The sequence below is a fragment of the Schistocerca cancellata genome, chromosome 8 (assembly GCF_023864275.1).
Source record: "Schistocerca cancellata isolate TAMUIC-IGC-003103 chromosome 8, iqSchCanc2.1, whole genome shotgun sequence".
Classification (NCBI taxonomy): Eukaryota; Metazoa; Arthropoda; class Insecta; order Orthoptera; family Acrididae; genus Schistocerca; species Schistocerca cancellata.
Genome location: NC_064633.1, coordinates 587349486 through 587371895, shown reverse-complemented (window position 1 = coordinate 587371895; position 22410 = coordinate 587349486). Strand labels below are relative to the sequence as shown.

Genomic DNA, 22410 nt, shown 5'->3' with positions numbered 1-22410 from the left:
GGAGGGGAAAAAACCCCTCTCGACAATAATTTTCAATTACTTTACCAATGATTTAATCTGTCTTACAGATAAAAAAAGCAACATTTTAGGGAAATGGAAAATGCTTTTCCTTGAAATTCTGTCCTACAGATGAATTTTTTATTTAAAAAATTTACATGGCAAAGGTATTAAAAACAGACATAATGCTACATTAAAATAATCTCTATTCGCCAGTGTAAACACTCAAAAGGGCAAAGGACGTATGTATTTACATATTTTATTCCAACAAAAAGAGTTGGTATTTACCATGAGCATGCGTGTTTTGGCAAAATTTATTAGCACATAAAACTAAATGTTTCTATCAATTTCATACAAAACAATTTGATGGTAAAGCATTTTTATTGCATACTTTCCTTTTTATATAAATTACTAACCTGAAACGCATTTTTTACTGACTGACCGGGTTTCACAGTGCATCAAATTTAAGCAAGCCAATTAATTTCTGACTGATGGCAGGTATAATGTCTAATGGCAGTTTTGTGTTATGTATACCAGTTTTGAGGCATCTGTCACTGCATACAGTTTTCAAATTTTTAAAAATTATTTAATCCTTGGTAACTGTAGGCAAATCTGTAGCAGTAAATTTCAAAGTTACCTACCGCCAAATAGATTGAAATTGACTGCTGGAGTGAAGTTGACCACAAAGTTCAAGAAATATTTTATGTTAAATAACTACACACTGGTGATGAAAATTCTTTTATTGTAGTTATTATATTTACTGTTCAGAAGTCCTTAATTTATGACAGTGGTATGGTGTGCAGTATTCTGAACTCCTATCTGAATAATAATCATTTTCAGAAGGATTGATTCTTTGAAATGTTTTTAATGAGTTAAAACTTCCATTTGTGTTACTGGCATAAAAGAACTCACATACTTAGGTCTCATATATTTTAAGCATTAACCATTCACGACAACCAGAGCAACAATGAAAGATAATCTACTTCACTTACCTATTCACAGACATATAAATAAAACATTGCAAATTCTTGGTGGAATCAGGCTGGAGTTAACAGTCTCTCGTGAGCAGTTCTTTTATTTACAAACGTTCATGAATGGGGAAAGTATGTGATCTAATGAACATAGCAAAAATGTGACAGAATGGATGTGGCAAAACTGACTCATAACAGTCTAATGGTGGAGTGAGGAAGCAGTTGTTTGAAGTGACTGTATGATACCTTATGAATTTGACGTGTTGGCACAGTTTCATTAGTGCGTCACACAGCTGAGGTAGTAAGAGTAATCAGTGTGAAAATGCAGTGTGTGTACAAACATAAATTTGGTGAATCAAAGAAATATAGCTTGGATGTTTTAGAACCATGTTTCTCAGAAATTTTAAATGGATAAATAAGGATTGACAAAATTAGTTGAGAGTATAAAGTTCCCAAAGGATACCTAACAAACAGTATTCATGGTCATCATGGTAAAACACACAGTAGTCAAGGCAGTTTTTAGTGCTACAGACCAAGAGAGTGCATTTCTTCGGAATTTCATAAAGCAAATTTGTGATCACAGACTTCTGTACTGAAACTTTCTATGTTACTCTGAAATTAGTAGTAAACTTTAATTATTATTCACTTCATGTGGGGTACACCAATGCAGTTTTTTAAAAATTATTTTCACAATCTGTTAGAGAAAAATGTAATAAATACCAAAAAGTTTAAAATGTTTATTTGACACCATGAACAGTCGTCAAGCCACAATGAAATTTTTGAAAGGTTAAATAACTATTGTTTTGACTCACTCAAATACAATCACCAACCCGGAAAACTGCATTAATAATTGCAACCACACTTTTTCAAATATTGCAAAAAATACACTAAAACCAGTAAAATGAAGCAAAGGCAGCAGAAACTGGTCACAAGACGTCATGACAATTTTTGATTGATCAATCACTTCACACTTTACTGCAGTGTAGATGAAAATTGCATCGGCACTAATTTTAAGAGTATATAATATCTTTCATCCTGATAAAGTTTTAATCTACACTGCATTAAAGGTATGAAATGACTGATCAACCAAAAACTGTCATGACATCTTGTGACCCATTTCTGCTGCCTTTGCTTCCGTTTACTGACTTTAGTGTACTTTTTGCAACGTTTGATAGAATTGTGGTTGCAATTATTAATGGAATTTTCCAGGTCTGTGATTACATTTGAAAATGACACCTCAGTGTGCTGAAACTAGCTATGTAATATTTTTAAAAATTCACTGTTTTAGTGATGGTGGATTGATGAGTGTTTTTGGTGTCAAATAAACATTTTAAATTAAATTCAGTCACACTCACACTCATTGATGACAGTTATGTCAAAATAAAAAACCAAAATGTTTATTACTGCAGTTCAATACCCACCCCCTGAAAGAAACACCTATATATTAATGTTGTTGATTTTAGAAACATGTAAGTGTAAAGTACAAAATTGATCAAAGTCACCCAATCTGATGGTATTTTGTATAAAATACACAACATGGGAACACTATAATTTATTTGTAATTGTCAGTTCAAAACTAGGGTGTTGCTAATAATCAAGCAAGCTCTTGAATGACAGTTTTAGAAGGCAACTTATCCGCAGTTCATTTCAATTAATTTCCTGAATTATTGTTTTTATAATTTTTTAAAATTTCTGTTATTAAATGTACAATTTGCGTGTGCTGTAATGCAATGAAATACAATAGAAATGTATATTTTGTTGTTCTATTACAAAATAATAAAACAAATAAGGTTCCACCACATAATATGCAAATAATCAGCAACTCGATAATTTAAACTGTAAATAATATTTCTAGAACTGGTCCTATTCTGTCACAGCTTAAAAAACTAGTTTGATGACACTCTGAAAGAGGTTAATTAGTCACTTCTTTTAATCAACATCTCATGATCATCGCCAAAAGTGAGAAATTCAAAATTTTTGTATGTTAAGTAATGTCTGATTTGTATTAGGTTAGGTCTTTTTTAAAAGTATTTCTTGAATTATGAATAAACCTAGTGTGGTTAAAGTGATAATGTTTCATATAATATTAGCTTAATACATCATATAGTAAGCTCACGGAAAAGGCATTGTTAATGGAGTTGGTGGTGTACTAGAGCAAATGGTATGGCATGCAGTTTTGGATGGAAAACATCCATCTACGAATTTTGTGGTGTTATATGATGTGCCAAAATAAAGAGAGGAAATCAATTACAGTGACATTGTGCCCAAAGGATCACAGTGAACAGCTTAGACATTTATTTCCTGCAACTATTCATGATACCAGTGCAGTGCCTACAAACTGTGCACTATGAAGTGACCATCACCTAGAAGGGCAAAAGCATCAAACAGAATATTATACAAGCATTTGCTAGCATATCAAATGGTAATTCAGAAAAGATATCTTTTATGGACATGTGAAGAACTTTAATTGTAGCTGAATATACCTTTCACTAAGTTAAAGAATCCCTGCCAAATTTGTTCCTGTACGCAGGACTGTAAGCATTTGATAACTTAAAACTGGAATTTTATCTTTTCTGTTTAAAAGAAATCAAGAAAAGAATTCATGAAAGATGTCATACTGTAGATATATCCATGAGAATTGACAAGACACATGACTCAACTGGTAAGGTACTTAGAACTGACATTACTGTTGCATTGGCAGAGGAAGAAAGGGTCTCCTGACACTCATGTTTGACCACTGGGAGAAAAAAAAAAATTACTGTTTCCTGCACTGTTCAACTGTTGAACAAATCCACAGCATTACATTGACGTAATGCTATCACATCTGAAATGAAACTTCTCTAGTCAAAGAAAAGCACAGTTAGAAAATAAGTGAACTGTTTCTTGTGTCAAGTGGAACGTTTTTCCAAATTATAAAGCCTTTTGTGGGAAAACTGTTACTGACTAGTGACAATCTTAGGATGGTTTTCATCATCTACTACAATACAATCTTGCAAAGGCACAGGTGATTTTCCTGCTGTTCTTTAAACTTCTGTTTACTTGCTTATTTCCAAAGACGAAAATCCAAGACAGCCAGAAAACTGACTCACTCTACATCATCATCATCATCATCATCATCATCATCATCATACAGTGGAACATGCAACTAACTACTTTAACTATGCAGCACAGGTGCCAGATGAGAGGATAGTAGCAGCCAGACATCAGCAAAAATACTTTGTGTAACAAATATTACCCCTCTTTAAATTTATTTTTAGAGATAGAAAAGAATAAGTAACTTACTCCAGTTCTGCCAGCCTTTTTTTCTCTTTCTCTTCTTTCTCCTTTTTTCTTTGTTCTTCTTTCTCCTCTTTTTCCTTTCGTTTTTGTTCTTCTTTTTCTATTTTCTGTCTTTGTTTCTCTTCTTTTTCTTCAGCCTTCTTTCTTTCCCTTTCCTGGAAAATATTATTATTTTTTTGTAATACACATCACAAAAACTGACACAAATAAATAAACAACATTTCTACATAAAGTAATTACCAAACGTTGCCGCTCTTTTTCTTCTTTTTTCTTTGCAGATTCCATTTGCTTCTGTAGCTGTTTTGGGGTGAGTTTCTTTGCTTTTGGTGTTACTTCAGGTGATGTAGCTGCCTTATCATTCTTGGGTGTCAACAGACTTCTCCCAGATTTTCTCTCTCTCATTTTTTTCTCGGTGCTTCCCTTGATGCTTCCTGAGTCACTATCATCCTTCTGTTGTTTCAGTGGGGTCACATCTTCATCCTGTACACTTAAATTGCCAATTTCAGATTTTTCTGAACTTTCTTCCTTCTCAGATTTCTCTGGGCTTTCCCCATTTTCATGTTGTTCTAAACTTTCCTCGTTTTCCAGTTTTTCTGTACTCTCCCCATTTTCAGGTTTTTCTGAACTTCCCAGTTCCTTGTCAGTCTTTTCTTCGGTGCAATCATGAATCAAAGCGTCAGATTCTGCCTTATCAACTTTTTGTTCCCTACATTCACTTTGTTGAGCAGAAACAGTTGTACTCGTGGGTGCTTTTGTGCTATCTTTGAGCTTTACTGAGTCAACAGGTTTGCTAGCAGAAGTGTCATCATGATCTTCCCCACAGATGTCTATTACCACCTTCTTATCAGACGTCTTTGCGTCACAGTCTTGAGTTACTGAGTTTTCAGTCTGAGCAGGTTCTGTATTATCAGTAGCATTTTTTACATTTTTAGTTGTTAAGTGGTCAACAGAATTTTCATGCCCGTCATATTTTTTGCCAAGACAGTTCTTTTCATCTTCTTTTATTGTAGAATGTTCATTTTCTTTTAGTGACTTTGCTATTTTAGAGTTATTTTCATTCTTTTCAGATTTAACAGAACCACACACATTTTCTTTTGCTTCAAGTGGGACATCTGATTTATCACACTTTACAATTTTGGCTACTTTAATATCACCTTCTTCACTCAATTTACGTTTTTTCTTTGTACTTTGTTCAGTTGCAGGTTTCACAACAGGACTCAAGACTTGAAATGGCAAACGAGCTGCAAAGGAAACAAAACAGAAATGAAATTGAAATATTTAAACAACAATTACAATTTTTTTTGACAAAAGATGATGAAAGCCAGCCTGCAAGAAGAGCTTGTGGGCCACTCATTATGCCAATCTAGTAAAGCTGAAGACATCATGAAGGGTTCTAAATTTATTGTATTTGAGTTTTGCATGCTGCATAGTCAGTCAGTGCTCTTACCTGTTATTGATAATAGTAGAAGGTCATTACTATAAACAAATTTAGGAGTGAGAATGAACTGTCTAATACATGGCAGTTCAGGGAAAGTACAGTTGTATACCTCCAATAAATATCAAATGGCATCCACATGTACAACTGTGAGACAACTGCAGCAGGACCCACATATGAAGTAAACTACCCACATAAAAACTTTTAATACAGACAGTTAGAGCTACTTCTGTGAGGGATGAAAGAGGGAAACATAGTTGTAAGCAAATTGCAATGAACAGAACAGCAGTTAAGTATACAGTACAATGAAGTGTTTTGACCAAACACCAGCTGCCTGTGCATTGTGACTGCCAGAATTAAGTCTACGATGACACCAGCACAGACTATGTGTAAGGGAGAGGGCAGATTTATGGCAATTGCAGACACACCACCCCTAAAACAGTCTAAAATGATGGCCTTGATATATATAATTCTAACACGAGCAAGGTCAAGGACTTGTGACATAATTTAAAATTTAAAGTAATCTTATATTTTGATCTTTATTCATTACCGGGGTACCAATCCACCTTAATACTTAACTGAACACAAAAATTGCCAGCTGAGCTGGCCCACCTCTACGCTACATTTCATCACAATACTTCCAGTGAAAGGCAAATTGAACGTGCACTGCGCTATCGACCAACTGTGCATCGGGTGACTGATGATAACACTGGGTCAAAACCAAAGTCTACTGCCTTTCTTTCTTATGCAGGAAGCACTTCCAACAAGATCAGCCACATTTTATGGAAATACGATGTGAAATGTGTTTTCTGACCTCCATCTAAAATTACATCTACATCTACATCTACATCTACATCTACATTTATACTCCGCAAGCCACCCAACGGTGTGTTGCGGAGGGCACTCTACGTGCCACTGTCATTACCTCCCTTTCCTGTTCCAGTCGCGTATGGTTCGCAGGAAGAACAACTGTCTGAAAGCCTCCTTGCGTGCTCTAATCTCTCTAATTTTACTTTCGTGATCTCCTCGGGAGGTATAAGTAGGGGGAAGCAATATATTTGATACCTCATCCAGAAACGCACCCTCTCGAAACCTGGCGAGCAAGCTACACCGCGATGCAGAGCGCCTCTCTTGCAGAGCCTGCCACTTGAGTTTGTTAAACATCTCCGTAACGCTATCACGGTTACCAAATAACCCTGTGACGAAACGCGCCGCTCTTCTTTGGATCTTCTCTATCTCCTCCGTCAACCCGATCTGGTACGGATCCCACACTGATGCGTAATACTCAAGTATAGGTCGAACGAGTGTTTTGTAAGCCACCTCCTTTGTTGATGGACTACATTTTCTAAGGACTCTCCCAATGAATCTCAACCTGGTACCCGCCTTACCAACAATTAATTTTATATGATCATTCCACTTCAAATCGTTCCGCACGCATACTCCCAGATATTTTACAGAAGTAACTGCTACCAGTGTTTGTTCTGCTATCATATAATCATACAATAAAGGATCCTTCTTTCTGTGTATTCGCAATACATTACATTTATCTATGTTAAGGGTCAGTTGCCACTCCCTGCACCAAGTGCCTATCCGCTGCAGATCTTCCTGCATTTCGCTACAATTTTCTAATGCTGCAACTTCTCTGTATACTACAGCATCATCCGCGAAAAGCCGTATGGAACTTCCGACACTATCTACTAGGTCGTTTATATATATTGTGAAAAGCAATGGTCCCATAACACTCCCCTGTGGCACGCCAGAAGTTACTTTAACGTCTGTAGACGTCTCTCCATTGATAACAACATGCTGTGTTCTGTTTGCTAAAAACTCTTCAATCCAGCCACACAGCTGGTCTGATATTCCGTAGGCTCTTACTTTGTTTATCAGGCGACAGTGCGGAACTGTATCGAACGCCTTCCGGAAGTCAAGGAAAATAGCATCTACCTGGGAGCCTGTATCTAATATTTTCTGGGTCTCATGAACAAATAAAGCGAGTTGGGTCTCACACGATCGCTGTTTCCGGAATCCATGTTGATCCCTACATAGTAGATTCTGGGTTCCAAAAACAACATGATACTCGAGCAAAAAACATGTTCTAAAATTCTACAACAGATCGACGTCAGAGATATATGTCTATAGTTTTGCGCATCTACTCGACGACCCTTCTTAAAGACTGGGACTACCTGTGCTCTTTTCCAATCATTTGGAACCTTCCGTTCCTCTAGAGACTTGTGGTACACGGCTGTTAGAAGGGGGGCAAGTTCTTTCACGTATTAGAGTGCTTTTGGGTTCTGTTAAGGATGATCTTGGTTTGCGTAAGGTGAGTGTATGTCGCATTCCTTGTAGCTGTGACATGGCATCATTGGTCACACTATCAGGACTGTTGAGGACCAATGTACCAAGTATAAATGGAACACACGATTACAGCAGCCAGGTATTTCTGCTATTGCCAAACATTGTTTGGATACTGGCCACCCTATGTTATGTGACAATACCGAGATATTGGCATGAACGTTCAGCTATTGGGACAGTGTTATTAAGGAAGCTGTTGAGATTAAATTAAAAAGTGACCTTGTAAACAGGGATGAAAGTTTCTGTTTAAGCTCTGCTTGGAATCTTGCTCTCTCCCTTGTCAAAAAACAGAGGGACAGAGTCAGTGTTACCTTACCTGCTGGTTTGTAATCTTTCACTATCAATACCTCTGACTTTGGTCATCTTTGTGTTCACTGTGTGTGTGTGTGTGTGTGTGTGTGTGTGTGTGTGTGTGTGTGTGTGTTATCGTTCCTGAATTACTCTAAGAACTGAAGTTTTAAATTTGCTTGTACATCGTGTGTCCGTTGCAGTTTGTAACTTGAAAATGGCAGGTGTAAATATTACCTGTCTCAATTCCCGTAAGTTGTTTGAAAATACCTGCAACATATGGTTGGGAACACCCACTCATGATGGAAATATATTACCTTTAATGGTAGCAAATAAACCTGACCTCTCCGAGGATGTCCACATTGAAACTGGTATTAGTGATGAGGAAGTTGCAGCTACAATGATTACTAAAGTACAAAGGGCAACTAAAACAATTAGAAATATTTATTATTTTAGTAAACTAGATTCAGAAAACTATTAGCATCAGATCTCAGTGAAGAAATTGAAACTCTCAACTCTGGACAGCAACAGGTAGTGAAATCATGGCTTAATTTTGAGAGAATAGTTGACCATGCACTGGACAGATATATACCCAGTAGTAGTGTTCATAACGGGAAGGACTCTCCGTGGTATACACCTACATGATTACTCTGGAATTCACAATTAAGTGCCTTGCAGAGTGTTTGTTGAACCACCTTCCAGCTATTTTTTCTACCGTTCTGCTCTCGAACAACACATGGGAAAAACAAACACTTAATCTTTCTGTGCAAGCTCTGATTCCTGTTATTTTATTATGATGAAAACTTCTCCTTCTGCAGGTGGGCAACAACAAAATACTTTTACACTCTGGGGATAAAGTTGGTGACTGAATTTACGTGAGAAGATCCTGCCACAAGGGGAGAAAAACTATGTTTTCATGATTGCCACCTCAATTCATATATCATATCCATGGCCCTCTCCCATATTTCACGATAACACGAAGCAAGCTGCCCTTCTTTGAACCTTTTTGATGTCCTCCGTCAATCCAATCTGTTGCAGATCCCACACTGCACAGCAAAACTCCAGAAGAGGGTAGTCAAGCATGGTGTGAGCAGCCTCTTCAGTAGACCTGTTGCATTTTCTAAGTGTCTTTAGTTTGCTTTGCCCATATTATCTATGTGGTCATTCTAATTTAAGCTATTCGCATTTGCAATGGCCATTTAAGTACTTAGTTGAATTTATGGCCTTTAGATTTGTGTGATTTATCATGTAACCGAAATTTAGTAGATTCCTTTTAGTTTAAATATCTGGGCATAATGTTGCAAAGCGATAGGAGATGGAACGAACATGTGGGAACTGTAGTAGGGAAGGTGAATGCTCGATTTTTCTTTATTGAAAGAATTTTAGGAAAGAGTGGTTCAACTGTAAAGGAAACCACATATAGGTTGTTGGTATGACATATTCTTGAGTACTGCTCCAGTGTTTGGGACCCATACCACGTTGGATTGAAGGAAGACATCGAAGCAATTCAGAGGCAGGCTTCTAGATTTGTTACCAGTATGTTCGAACACCATGAAATTGTTACAGAGATGTTTCGGGAACTCAAATGGGAATCCCTGGAGGGACAGCAACATTCTTTTTGATAAACACTGTTGAGAAAACTTAGAGAACCAGCACTTGAAGCTGACAGCTGAATGATTCTACTATCACCAACATACACTGCACGTAAGGACCATAAAGATAAGACACGAGAAATTACAGCTCATACGGAGACATATAGACAGTTGTTTTTCCCTCACTCTGTGCTAGACTGGTACAGGGTACCCTCTGCCATGCACCGTACCGTGGCTTGTGGACTATCTATGTAGATGTAGATATACTTGTGTGGATGGAGTCACACTTTTCATTTTACCATTTGATGACTGTAGAAGATAGTAAATGACAGCATTATTTGCAAATGATCCAAGAGGGCTGCTCAGATTGTCTCCTAAATCATGTTTGCATATCAGCAAAAGCAGAGGGCCTATAATACTTCCTTGGTGAATGTCAGACATCACTTCTCTTTTAGTCAGTAACTTTCCATAAATCAGTATGAACTGTGACCTTTCTGGCAGAAAATCACGAATCCAGTTGCACAACTGAGATGATTCTCCATAGGCACACAATGTAATTAAAAGTCGCTCATAAATCTAAAAACCATGGAACCAGTTTGACAGCCCCTGTTGATAGCACTGATTACTTCATGAGAATAACGAGTTACTTGTGTTTCACAAGAACGATGCTTTCTGAATCCGTGTCAGTTGATTGTCAACAAATCAGTAAGTTACAATCACTGTAAAGAAACTTCTCCAGAACAAGAAATACTGAATGAAATATGCTTAGCTGCCTACAAAGCCATTCAAGATGCCTTCAATGACTACTGCAACAGAGTATTGTCAAAAAGTCTTTCACAAAACCAAAAGAAATTCTGGTCATATATTAACGCCATCAGTGGCACCACAGTTAGTGCCCAGTGATATGACATACTGAAAGCCATGGATTCAGGATGCTGTTGCTACTTCCAATTAAGGGTGAGTAAAAGGTCATCCATCTTCTGTTCGATCCCAGGATAGAATCATTGTATACCCCATCTGTGTGCCTTTACAGTAAATTCTATGTGCAAACATCAGTAAATCTTCTAAATGTTTGTGTAATGTGTATCTGAGGAGGTAGCTTGGTACCAGCCCAGCATTCAATTAATGGGAGGTGGGAAACTGCCAGCACACTGGCCCTCATTGTTAATTCATTCGAAGGATTTGAACCATGACTGGTGCAAATCACCATCCCATAAATGGGTGCTTTAACGTGGACGGCTATCCAGGTGGGTGGCATTGAAGCAGTATGGTACACACAGTATTTATTTATTTCCATAAACCGTTCGACTCAGTACCACATCTACAATTATGACCAAAAGTACGAAATTTGTGAATGGATTGGGAATCATTTCGTAGGGAGGGTGCAGCAACTTATCTTGTATAGAACATCATCTACAGGTGTAGAAGTAAGTTCAGGTGTGTGCCAGGGAAGTGTATTAGGACCCTTGCTGTTCACTTTATATTTTAATGACCTTGCAGACAATATTCATAGTAACCTCAGACTTTCCACAGATGATGCAGTCATCTATAGTGAAGTACTGTTGGAAAGAAGTTGCACAAATATTCATTCAGATCTTGATATTATTTTAATGAGGGGAAAAGATGAGAAAATTGCTTTAAATGTTCAAAAATATAAAACTGTGCACTTAAAAAAGTGCATAGTACCCTGTGGCTATAACATCAATGAACAATGGTATGGTGGAGTACCTAGCAGAATATTACTGTGCTGCACATGTTAGCCCTATATTTAGCCATATTTGTAATTTTTACTTTAGGAATGGTCAGTTTCCTGAAAGATTAAAGTATGCAGTTGTAAAGCTGCTTGATAAGAAGGGACAAAGGGACAATGAAGACAATTTTAGATCTATTTCCATGGCATCAGTGTTTGCTAAAGTTATTAAAAAGTCTGTGTATGTAAGGATAATTGATCATTTTATATCACACGATTTGCTATCAAATGTACTGTTTGGCTTCAGAAGTCATTTAAATACTGAAAATGCTATATTCTCTCTACTCTGTGAGGTACTGGATGGGTTAAACAAAAGGTTTCAAACACTAGGCATATTTTATTATTTACCTAGGGCGTTTGATTGTGTTGATCACAAAACATTGCTCCAGAATTTGGACCTTTATGGAATACGGGGTGTAGCTCACAATTGGTTCACATGTTACTTTGCAACAGACAACAAAAGGTCATTATTCACAATGCTGAGAGTGGCTGTAATAAGGGGTCTAAGTGGCATACCATTAAGTGGGGGTGCCCCAGGGATCAGTGTTGGGGCCACTCCTGTTCCTTATTGTACAAATGATATGTCCTCTAGTATTACAAGTACCTCTAAAATATTTCTGTTTGCTGATGACACTAGCTTGCTAGTAAAAGATGTGTGCAATATTGGCTTGGTTTCAAATAGTGCGGTTCATGACCTAAGTTCATGGCTTGTAGGAAATAAACTAATGCTAAATCACAGCAGGACTCAGTTTTTTATTAACACACAATTTAACAAAACCTGACGTTTTAATTTAACAGAATGGGCAATTGATTAGTGAAACTGAACAGTTCAAATTTCTAGATGTTCAGATGGATAGTAAACTGTTGTGGAAAGCCCACGTTCAGGATCTTGTTCAAAGACTTAATGCTGCCATTTTTACTATTCGATCAGTATCCAATGAAAGTGATCGTTCGACACGGAAATTAGTCTACTTTGCTTATTTTCATTGACTTATGTCGTATGGTATTATATTCTGGGTAACTCTTCCCATTCTAAAAGGATATTTTTGGCTCATAAATGGGCAGCTCGGGCAATAAGTGGTGCAAGTCCATGAACCTCTTGTCGACCTCTATTCAAGAGTCTGGGTATTTTGATATATTCCTTACTGTCATTTCTTGTTAACAATTTCAGCTTATTCCCAACAATAAGAAGCTTTCCCTCAGTTAACACTCGACAGAAATCAAACTTGCATTCGCATCGGACTTCCTTAACTCTCGTGCAAAAAGGTGTGCAGTATACTGCCGCATCCGTTTTCAATAAGCTACCACAATAATTCAAAAATCTTAGCTTCAAATCAGAACTGAAGAGTTTCCTCATGGCTCCCTCCTATTCTGTCGAGAAGTTCCTTGAAAAAGTAAGCTGATCATTGTTGTATTGTTGATTGCATTTACTTAAGCTTATTGATTGATTTTTTTTTATTCATAAACATTTTATTTTTATCTGTAAATCCTTCTATGTTGTAATTTCATGTACTGACATGTGCCATGGCCTTGGAGATTTGCTCCTCAATTTGGTCCTATGGAACTTGACATGTAAATAAAAATAAATAAAATAGGCTCAGTTGTGGGTACAGTAGGTAGCAGGCTTTCATTTGCTGGTAGAATACTGGGGAAATGCAAACAATCTGCAAAGGAGAGTGCTGAGCCGTGTTAAAAATTGCTGTTTTGAAGAGCGCGCCGTAGCACGTTGTGTGAAGCAGTTGGCCTCCATTTCTGGCGGTGACGCCGCTGTGGCAACCGCAGATTTGGCGTCTCCCTCTGGTGGGAAAGGGGAAAGGTTGCCTGTTCACGTGCATTTAAGGGGCGCTATCAGCTCGGCAATTGGTCAGTTGGGGTGAGTCTGGGTCAGTCTCGTGTCACCAGTTGCTGGTCTGTCTCTCGTTCGCCTTTGTGCGGCAGTTAGTCTCTGTCTGTCGTCAGAGTGCTATTATGTCTGTCATTTGGATCAAACTTGAAAGCCGGCAAATGAGAGTCTTGCCACTCCGCCAGTAAGAGAACTGAGGCTAGTGGTCGCCCGGTCGGAGCCAAGTTCTGGCATCTGAGTCTGTGCGTTAGGCCGCCAGTCTGCTTGAGACGCTCGGGCAACAGTCATTGGCGGTTGGATCGATCGGTTGGTCGGTCGCGCACTGAGACACATGATGACTTGTCCACCTTGAGTGTCGGCTCATGTGAGGTTGCCACGTGAGTCCAGTGGGCCGTGCCGTATAGCGAGGGGTAGTGGCTCTACGGTCGACACGAGAGCAACAGGAGTCAAACCACAACATCGGGCTGGCCGGTGCGAGCTGCAACGCCGTGAGATTGGCGCGCCTTCCTGCGTCTGTTGAAGCGGCTGGCAGCAGACGGTTCGGGAGAGCATTGGGGGTGCTGAGCCAAGTCTTCACCAGACATTGCAGTTTATTGAAAGTTAAGTGATTCGTGATATGTTGTTTCATTTACTTGTCAAATTCTACTTGTGTTCTTGGTCCGTCTCCCGTCCCCAGCTTGCTCATCTGTCTCTCGTCCGCATTTGTTAGGCAGTTAGTGTCTGTCGGTCTGCCATACGTTAATAGCTGCCCCTCAGTCATGTTTGTCGGATTTGGTGTTAACGAATTTATTGCTTAAGGTGTAAAGGCCGAATTCCTGAAATATGTTTTTATCTTGCCTATCATCTTGAGAGGTGGTATATGTGTAATGATGAGCATGTTTGTACATTTTATGTAAGACTGCATTTCATGGGTTTTTATTTAAATGGTCATTTTAGTATATAAAGTTCCCACCCTTCCACCATAAGAGTTTTCTTTTAAAAACAAGTTGCACTTACAGTGGCAAGTAAAATTTTTAGTGTGAGTGTTTTGTACCATTTCCATCCCTCCTACGGGGTGCATAGTTTGTGTGAGTTGTTCCAATTTTTAGTTTAAAGTAATCTGGTGTGTTGCAGATTTGCACCAGTGTAGTCTTTCAGAGGTTGTCGTGAGCAGTTGTGACTACGGACTTCTCAGCCCGAAAGCTCATACCGTCAAAAAAATGTTATTTCCATCTCTGAATAAATTGTAACTTGATATTTAGAGGGTGCTTTCTGGTTATAATTTTTAAATCTTTTTTTCCTTTTTTTTAAAAAAAATAAAAGGTTTTTATGAATAAAATTTCCATTTGTTGAAAGAAATTTGTTTTCATCAGTTACCCACTGGTAACTACTTCCACACTCTCATAGTGTGATTAAATGTGTTAATGTTCTTGATGAATCACTAGTAAATAAAGTAAATTCTTTAAGAAAAAATTTTGAAAGTAAATCCACGGTTCAACTGCATAGAAAACACTTGTGTGAGCAATCCTAGAATATTTATGTAAAGCACTAGGTCCTGAATATAGGTGGAAACGAAGAAATCGTTTTACATCGGGACATCATGTTCTAATCTTGACGAGTTATGTTGGTAACACCTGTCGTGAGAGGCAGTGAGAAGTAATGACGATAGAACCTTTGATGGTACAACCAATGCTGCAACAATGTTTTTATTTATGTAACTGGAGAAATATGAAGTATGTAACAGCTACCTTAACATAAAATGATTCTGAAGCGCAATCAAAGAGAATTTTTGGAGAAAAACACTGTTTGCTGAGGCAAAATAGAGAAACACACAATACATATCTTAACACCAAGTTCTCAATTTCTGCCATGTTTTTGCATTTCTAATACTGATACACACACATCAGGACTATCGACACAAGCAAACAGTAAACAATGGAAAATAAAACTTCCAGTTTTTAATTTAACAAAAACTCAGGCCACACTACTGATGTGTGTGTCACACCACAACCTACATTTTACATTCACACACTCTCAATCTTCCAACCAAACCCAGTTCTTGGACAGTGCCACAGATCAGGCTGTCACCACAATTATTTATTTATTTCGTCATCTGTAGACATTTTAAAATGTATGGATGTTGTCAGTTTGTGTACATTCACATATTTATACAGTTTTTCATTACATGTAGTTAAACACTGTGAGACAAAAGTTATTTACAATCATTTTTACTAAGGAATTCACTTATAGTGTAAAAACAGTATTCCTGCAAATACAATGTAAGGTTTTTCCTAAAGCAATACATGTTACCTGTTTATTTTATTTTTTTGTGGCTGTTTAATATATAACTATATAATTCTGCCTTTGTGGCACAATCATTAATATCTCAACACATGTGGGGCAAAAGTGGCATGCACATAAATAAAAGAAACATTTGTAAGAAGTAAAATTGGAAACTGAAGAAGAGCTGTCCACAAAATACAAGAAATTCATATAATTTTGTCAACACAACCAACAACTGTATTCCAGTTGAAGTCATTAATAACATTTCAACGTATGGTGCAAATGTGCTCAGAATCATCAATATGCGAGAGCAGAATGTGAAGGACAGGCTGACCACAAAATGTGATTAACACACGTTAGCCATATGACGACTTATCTAGCTAACTGCCGTAAACTGGCTACCACAAAGTATCCTCCAATTGGTGGCTTTTGACTTCACATAGAAGTGTGTTGCCAACATCTGCTCTATCGTGCAAGTACGAGTAGCGTAAGGTCAACACATTTTTAAGTTCACCCAAAAAGATGAGACACAGGCCGAAAACCCAAAATAAAAGTATTTACCATTACAGTACATATTTAAGTATAAAGCTTTTACATTTGTTCTCATTTTACATGTAATTCACATAGAACATTAACATGGAGTGTGTGTTATTTTTAACTGACTATGTCATACTGAAAATTGAAGAAATCAATATGCTGAAGCTGATTAAAAAGAAAGCAACTATCACGAACAAAAAGCCATTTGAATAAAATTACCCAAAATTCAGATATTGCCTGGAACTGAGTAAAGACGAACAACTTTACTTTAGGGAGAGTTATTTGATTTATGTTTACTGGAAGAGCACCACCCTATTCAGGTGGTATTATAGGGCAAAAACAATTCAGACAATAATCCATTTTAATTGTAATCAACACTACGGTGTTAATCATGTCTGAACTTTAAAGCTGGATTACGGTTACCTGTGACTCAATCATATGGGAACTTTTAAATTGACTTTGTGAAAGTTTTTCTGAAGGAACATAATTAATTTTATGATTGTCTAAGCCTTTCTTGAGACAGAAAAGACCCTGCCCACAAATCAGCATTGATTTAGAAAGCACCACTCATGTGAAACTCCACTTGCCCTTTACTCAGACGAAACCCAACAAATCACGGATGGGAGGGCAACAGGAAGATTCCATACTCTAGACTTCTGGAAAGCATTTGACACAGGTTAGCATATGGACTAGGTTCCCAGACATACAAGTGGCCTGAAGACTTTTGAACTAATAGAACCCAGTATGTTGTACTCAATGGTGAGTGTTCAGCGTAGACAAGGGTATCATCAGAAATGGCTCCAGGTAGTGTGATAAGATCACTCTTATTCTCTAATACATATATGATTTGAAGGACACGATGAGCAGCAATCTGCTGCCGTTTCATGAGGACACTGCGGTGTAAGGAAAAGTGTTGTTGAGTGACTGTAGAAGGATACAAGATGATTTAGACAAACCTTCTGGTTAGTGTGATGAATGGCAACAAGCTTTAAATGTAAAAATGTAAGTTAATGGAGATGAGCAGGAAAAACAACCCATAATGTTCGCATACAGCTTTAGTAGAGTACTGCTTTATGCAGTCACATCAATTAAATATCTACACGTAACATTGCAAAGTGATAAGAAATGGGACGAGCATGTCAGGTTGGTAATAGGAGAGATGAATGCTCGACCTCGTTTTATTGGGAGAATTTTGGGCATGTGTTCTACTGCTGTCAATACACGTTTTGTGTAAGGAACACAAAGATAAGAGCTCCTATGGGCACTTGCAGACAGCCATTTATCCCTTGTGGAACAGGAAGGGTAATGACTAGAAGTGATATGTGGTGCACGTTGCCTGGCACCATACGGCTGCTTGCCGAGTACATATGTAAATGTAGTAGGTTAGTTTGAGCAAATCACTTCTGTCTAAGCAAGTGCACTGTTTTGTTTTTCTTTGGCTGTGACACATGTCAGTTTTCGGTAAAATCAACAGTTTGACATTTGAACTAATGTTTAATTGGAGGAAAAGGGGAGGGCAGGTGAAGTTAAAAAGCAGATTTTAAAAGTCAGTTAATGTCCCGGAAAAGTCCTATCAACAAATCAGGAATGAATTCCAGACTTCTCTGTTAGTATCGCCATTTATTCACAGGCATAATTAAACATACGAGAATGAGGATAAGTGATAATTCACCTGTGTTGGCTGTGTGGTCAGGGTAATGACATTGCATAACACCTACTCTTCCAATGAAAATTGTTTAAGATCAAAAGACAGAATATTAAGTTCACAAATTCCTTAATAAAGGACCTAATATTACTCTTCAAGGGTACTGGTTTCCTTTACTACAATCACAGAGAGTGAAACCATGGAATAAACCCTCTTTCAGTGCAAGCAATAGCGGGCTAGGACCGCTGTTGTTTTTATCTCTCTATTCAAATCATATCAACCATTCACCTGTAAAAGAATTCTAGAATGTGCACGGGCACAGTCATAGATAGCTAATTTCAATGCCTTCCTCTACTTTTCGAGGTCTCACCTGTCGAAGTCATCATTTAACCATATAAACAATGAAAAATTTTCTGTTATCTTTATCACAATTTCTCTTTGTAGAATTAATTTCTTCATATGGTACAAATGTTGGAACTATTTTATGAGGCATTCAAATAATATTTGATGGCTTAGCACTTGAAAACTTTGAGAAAGTTACACTTTTTCTGTCACTTAGACAGATGAGAAACTAATTAAAGATGGAGAGGGAGGGAGAGAACTAAAAAACAGTTTACTCACCCTGCTTCAGCTTTTTTCTTGGCGGGGTACAGCCATCATCATCATCATTTATCACTGGAGGAAAAATAAATAAATAAATAAATAATTTTAACAATAACTACAATCTTCTATAAAACATTCTACAAATGGAAATCTAAACTTCCTGACCTACATGAAGGAAGATTAGCATTTAAGAAATAGCAAATAATGGTATGTATACTTTCCATTCAAATATCACGAATTCAGAAGGCTAACAAATGCTACTATAGTCTCTTGACAGTTTTCAAAAGTAAGTTAATATCTAGGAACACCAAACTACAAGTATACAAATCATTGATTATACCAGTACTCACCTATGGATCTGAAACCTGGACTCTCACAAAAAAAGAGGAAAACAGATTAAGAGTATTTGAACGAAAAATTTTGAGAAAAATATTTGGACCCATAAGAGATAGGATCAGTGATGAATGGAGATTGCTAAATAACAATGAAATTTACAAATTATATAAAGACTCCGATATAGTGGCCAAAATTAAAGCCAAAAGACTGAAATGGATAGGGCATGTCATCAGAGCACCACCAAACAGGACCATCAAGAAAGTGACTGAAGAGATTCCCACCGGAAGACGACCTCTTGGACGCCCACGCATGAGATACTTGGACAATATTCAAGACGATCTCAGAAAACTAGGACATGACAGACAGTGGCAAATTACTTGTAAAGACAGAGCAAAGTGGTTCAACATTGTCCATTCTGCAGCAAAAAGCCTTCATGGATTGTAATGCTTAATAATAATAATAATAATATGTGCAACATACAAAAACATGCAGACAGAAGACACTGACACGTTAAATTTCTCGGATTACAACTCCATAATGAATTCAGTTGGGATGGTCATACCACAGAATTGCTGAAGTGTCCAAACAAGTCTCTATTTGCAATATGAATGACATAAGATGCATCCTTTGCTTACTTTCATTCTATTATGTCATAATGGGATCATATTTTGCGGTAACTCGTCAAACCAAGCAAAAGTGTGTAATATGGCTCATTTGTGGTGTAAACTCAAGTTCATCACGTAGAGACTTGTTCAAGGAACTGGGTATTCTGACCACTGCTTCTCAGAATATTTATTCCGTAATGAAATTTCCTGCAAATAAAAATGTCTATTTCCAACCAATAGCTCAGTACATGGAACAATAACAGTAATAAGAATGATCTACATAAAGACCTAAAATCACTTAGGCCTACCTTGATATAAAAAGGGGTCCAATACTGAGGAACACATGTATTCAATAAACTGGTGGCAACTATTAAGTACTTAGTTTCAGACAAAGCAAAGGCCAAACAAAGTTTGAAAGACTTTTTAGTAAGCAATTCCAACTCTATAGGTCAATATCTTAACAAGGATTGTTAGACCAGCCTAAGTAAAAATGTCTGTTACATTTCAGTTTAGACAGCGCTTGGTCACAACAGTCAAAATTAGGTATTCTGTGAACGATAAATTTATTGGAAGTGCATAACAATGATTCATTCTGACAGTGTATTAATTTTGTAAATATTAGCAGCTCCAGCTTACTGTAATGTATTCACATATTTCGACAATCTCCTGACAAATGATCAGGGAAGTGAGTATCACATTAAAATGATCTATGTTTCTCTGTGTAACAGTTTCTGACATGTTCCATGCCCATGAGAATCTCTCATTTTTGGGTCTTAGGAATGAAAACTGAATCTAACCTAATCATACAAGACAGCAAACATAAATTACAAACAACATTACACAAACTAAGTAAAATTTGGCTATCCACAAATAAAACTAAAACCACGACCTTTCAAGGTATTGACCCAGTATGAACAAAAATAGTACTTGGTAACAGAACCATACAACAAGTAACACATTTCAAGAATTTAGAATGTGACATATCATACAATCAAGATATGGCTATACAGGAGAAAAACTAATACTTACAACTGAACATGCGACACTGTAAGGGAATATTTTTGGGGAAAAGACGGAAAGACAAACAACTGAAATTCTATTACGTCATGGCAGTTCCCACTTTATTACACGAGGCGGCAATTTAGATGCTTAGAAACAAAGACTTATGGCAACTAGAAGCATCAGAAATTAATTTTCTATGAGATGTGAAATGCTGCAGCATAGAACAAAATTAGAAACAAAGTAATAAAGGAAGAACTGGGGATACAACCAATGACCCAAAAGACAATCCAATACAAAGAAAAATGGAAAGAATGTGCACTTTGTGTATCACCACAAACACTTTCTAAAGTAGCAATGAATTATCAACCATGAGGCAAGAGAAGTGTGGGAAGACCAGGATAAGATGATGAGACTGAAACAGGCCCTAAGCCTAACCCCAAAATGACAGAAGATGAAAATATCAATACCTTATCATAATAATACAAGCAACAACCAGTGTTCAATGCTCACTATGCTAAACAGTGGGACAATATCATCATACCAAATTAAACACATTTATTTCCTGGAAAATGAGATCCCTGTTCGATTCAATGGAGAAACTGGGCAGGGGAGAAGAATAGTGAGAGTGGACAGAAGGTTAACTCATAGAAATCTTCTTGCAATAGCTTTATGTCACGAAGCACATTATTCTCGTACGCTGTTAGTGCACTGAATGCTACGTAAACGCAAACCCTTGCAAGTTATAATCCTAAGAAGTATCCATTCTGCTCTCAGTGGTTGTAAGCACAGCATGATTACAAGTAACAATCACATCACTGAATTACTAAGTGTAACTGCTGCATTTCATGCAAGTATATAAATTATTTATCGTTTACAAAGTAAGCAGTAGGAAAATGACTGTACAAAACATTTCGCTGTTCTGTCAGGTATTGAAAGACGGGAAGAGTTTTACAAGCGTACCTTAAAAACACGTATATGATAGCATTTCATACTGCATAACCTTATTACAACGTGTGACGTACCTATTTCTTGATTATCCTTCATTTCCAAAGTGCTGGTTTTGATATGGTCAACTAAACAGTTAATAATACAGCTTCTGGGGCGGCTGCAACAAGTATGCATTACATGATTAACACAAAGTAGTCTCGAGACATCAGGGAATATTTCTGTATATTAAACAACGAGAAGAGCACACGCAATATAAGCTTTTATTTACTCATGTTCTCAAATTTTCTTGACGAAATGCTTGAGTATATCGTAAGGTTACTGTTATTACATATAGTCTGGCGAAATTTCGAGATACATACATGTTCCACGATGACTTAAGAACAAAAGAGTGTTTTACACTGGTGTTACAGACAATTACTTAAACGCGCACCTTGTGTTGCTGTCAACTATTTCGCGCGGGAAAATTCAGCTGACAACATTACTCAAATTCGTGCTTTGAAAAATAAATTTCTCTTACGGTAATAATATCACTAACATTAATATGTAATTTAATTTTTAACTGTGTTTTGTAGCTCTAGATAGTAATTTTCTATTTCCTCTCAATGTAATAATATTTATGTTGACCCATCACAGGTACGCTGGCTCGATCTATCGCCACAGCTGCGCTCTTTCGTCAGTGATTCAGACGGGAGGTTGCGTACTTTATAAGTAGCGCAATGTAGCTTGGTTTGTCGCAGTCCTACACAGAACACGCGTTGGAGGCGGGGCTGTAGTACTGTTGTCAGCTGATCGTAGAGTTGTCAGCTGGTATTTATTGTCCTAAAAACCATGTGAGACGAAATGCTTCTATAAAACGCGATGAAAATAATTTTGCTGTGATAGAAAAACGAATGAAAGCTTTTGTTATTAGACTCGAAGATGTCACGTTTAAAGTTTTTTCTCCTAAACATATCAGTTTTGTTTAG

At 37.3% G+C, this 22410-nt stretch overlaps 1 protein-coding gene across 2 annotated transcripts in view; it reads right to left on the bottom strand.

Moving 5' to 3' along the window:
- The window catches only part of LOC126094917 (chromatin assembly factor 1 subunit A-like), a 96777-nt gene extending 74872 nt beyond the window's left edge, over nucleotides 1–21905 (bottom strand). Inside the window, exons 1-5 of one of the 2 annotated variants that reach the window (XM_049909563.1) lie at nucleotides 21805–21905; nucleotides 21520–21602; nucleotides 18573–18626; nucleotides 4488–5488; nucleotides 4251–4402 (exon numbers count right to left, since the gene is read on the bottom strand). In XM_049909563.1, the coding sequence (XP_049765520.1) occupies nucleotides 4251–4402; nucleotides 4488–5488; nucleotides 18573–18626; nucleotides 21520–21541 (1229 nt within the window). In that variant the 5' untranslated portion in view covers nucleotides 21542–21602; nucleotides 21805–21905. Of the gene's footprint in view, nucleotides 1–4250; nucleotides 4403–4487; nucleotides 5489–18572; nucleotides 18627–21519; nucleotides 21603–21713 lie in introns of both variants that reach the window. The other variant, XM_049909564.1, reaches the window with a different exon arrangement.
- Nucleotides 21906–22410: the final 505 nt, after the last annotated feature.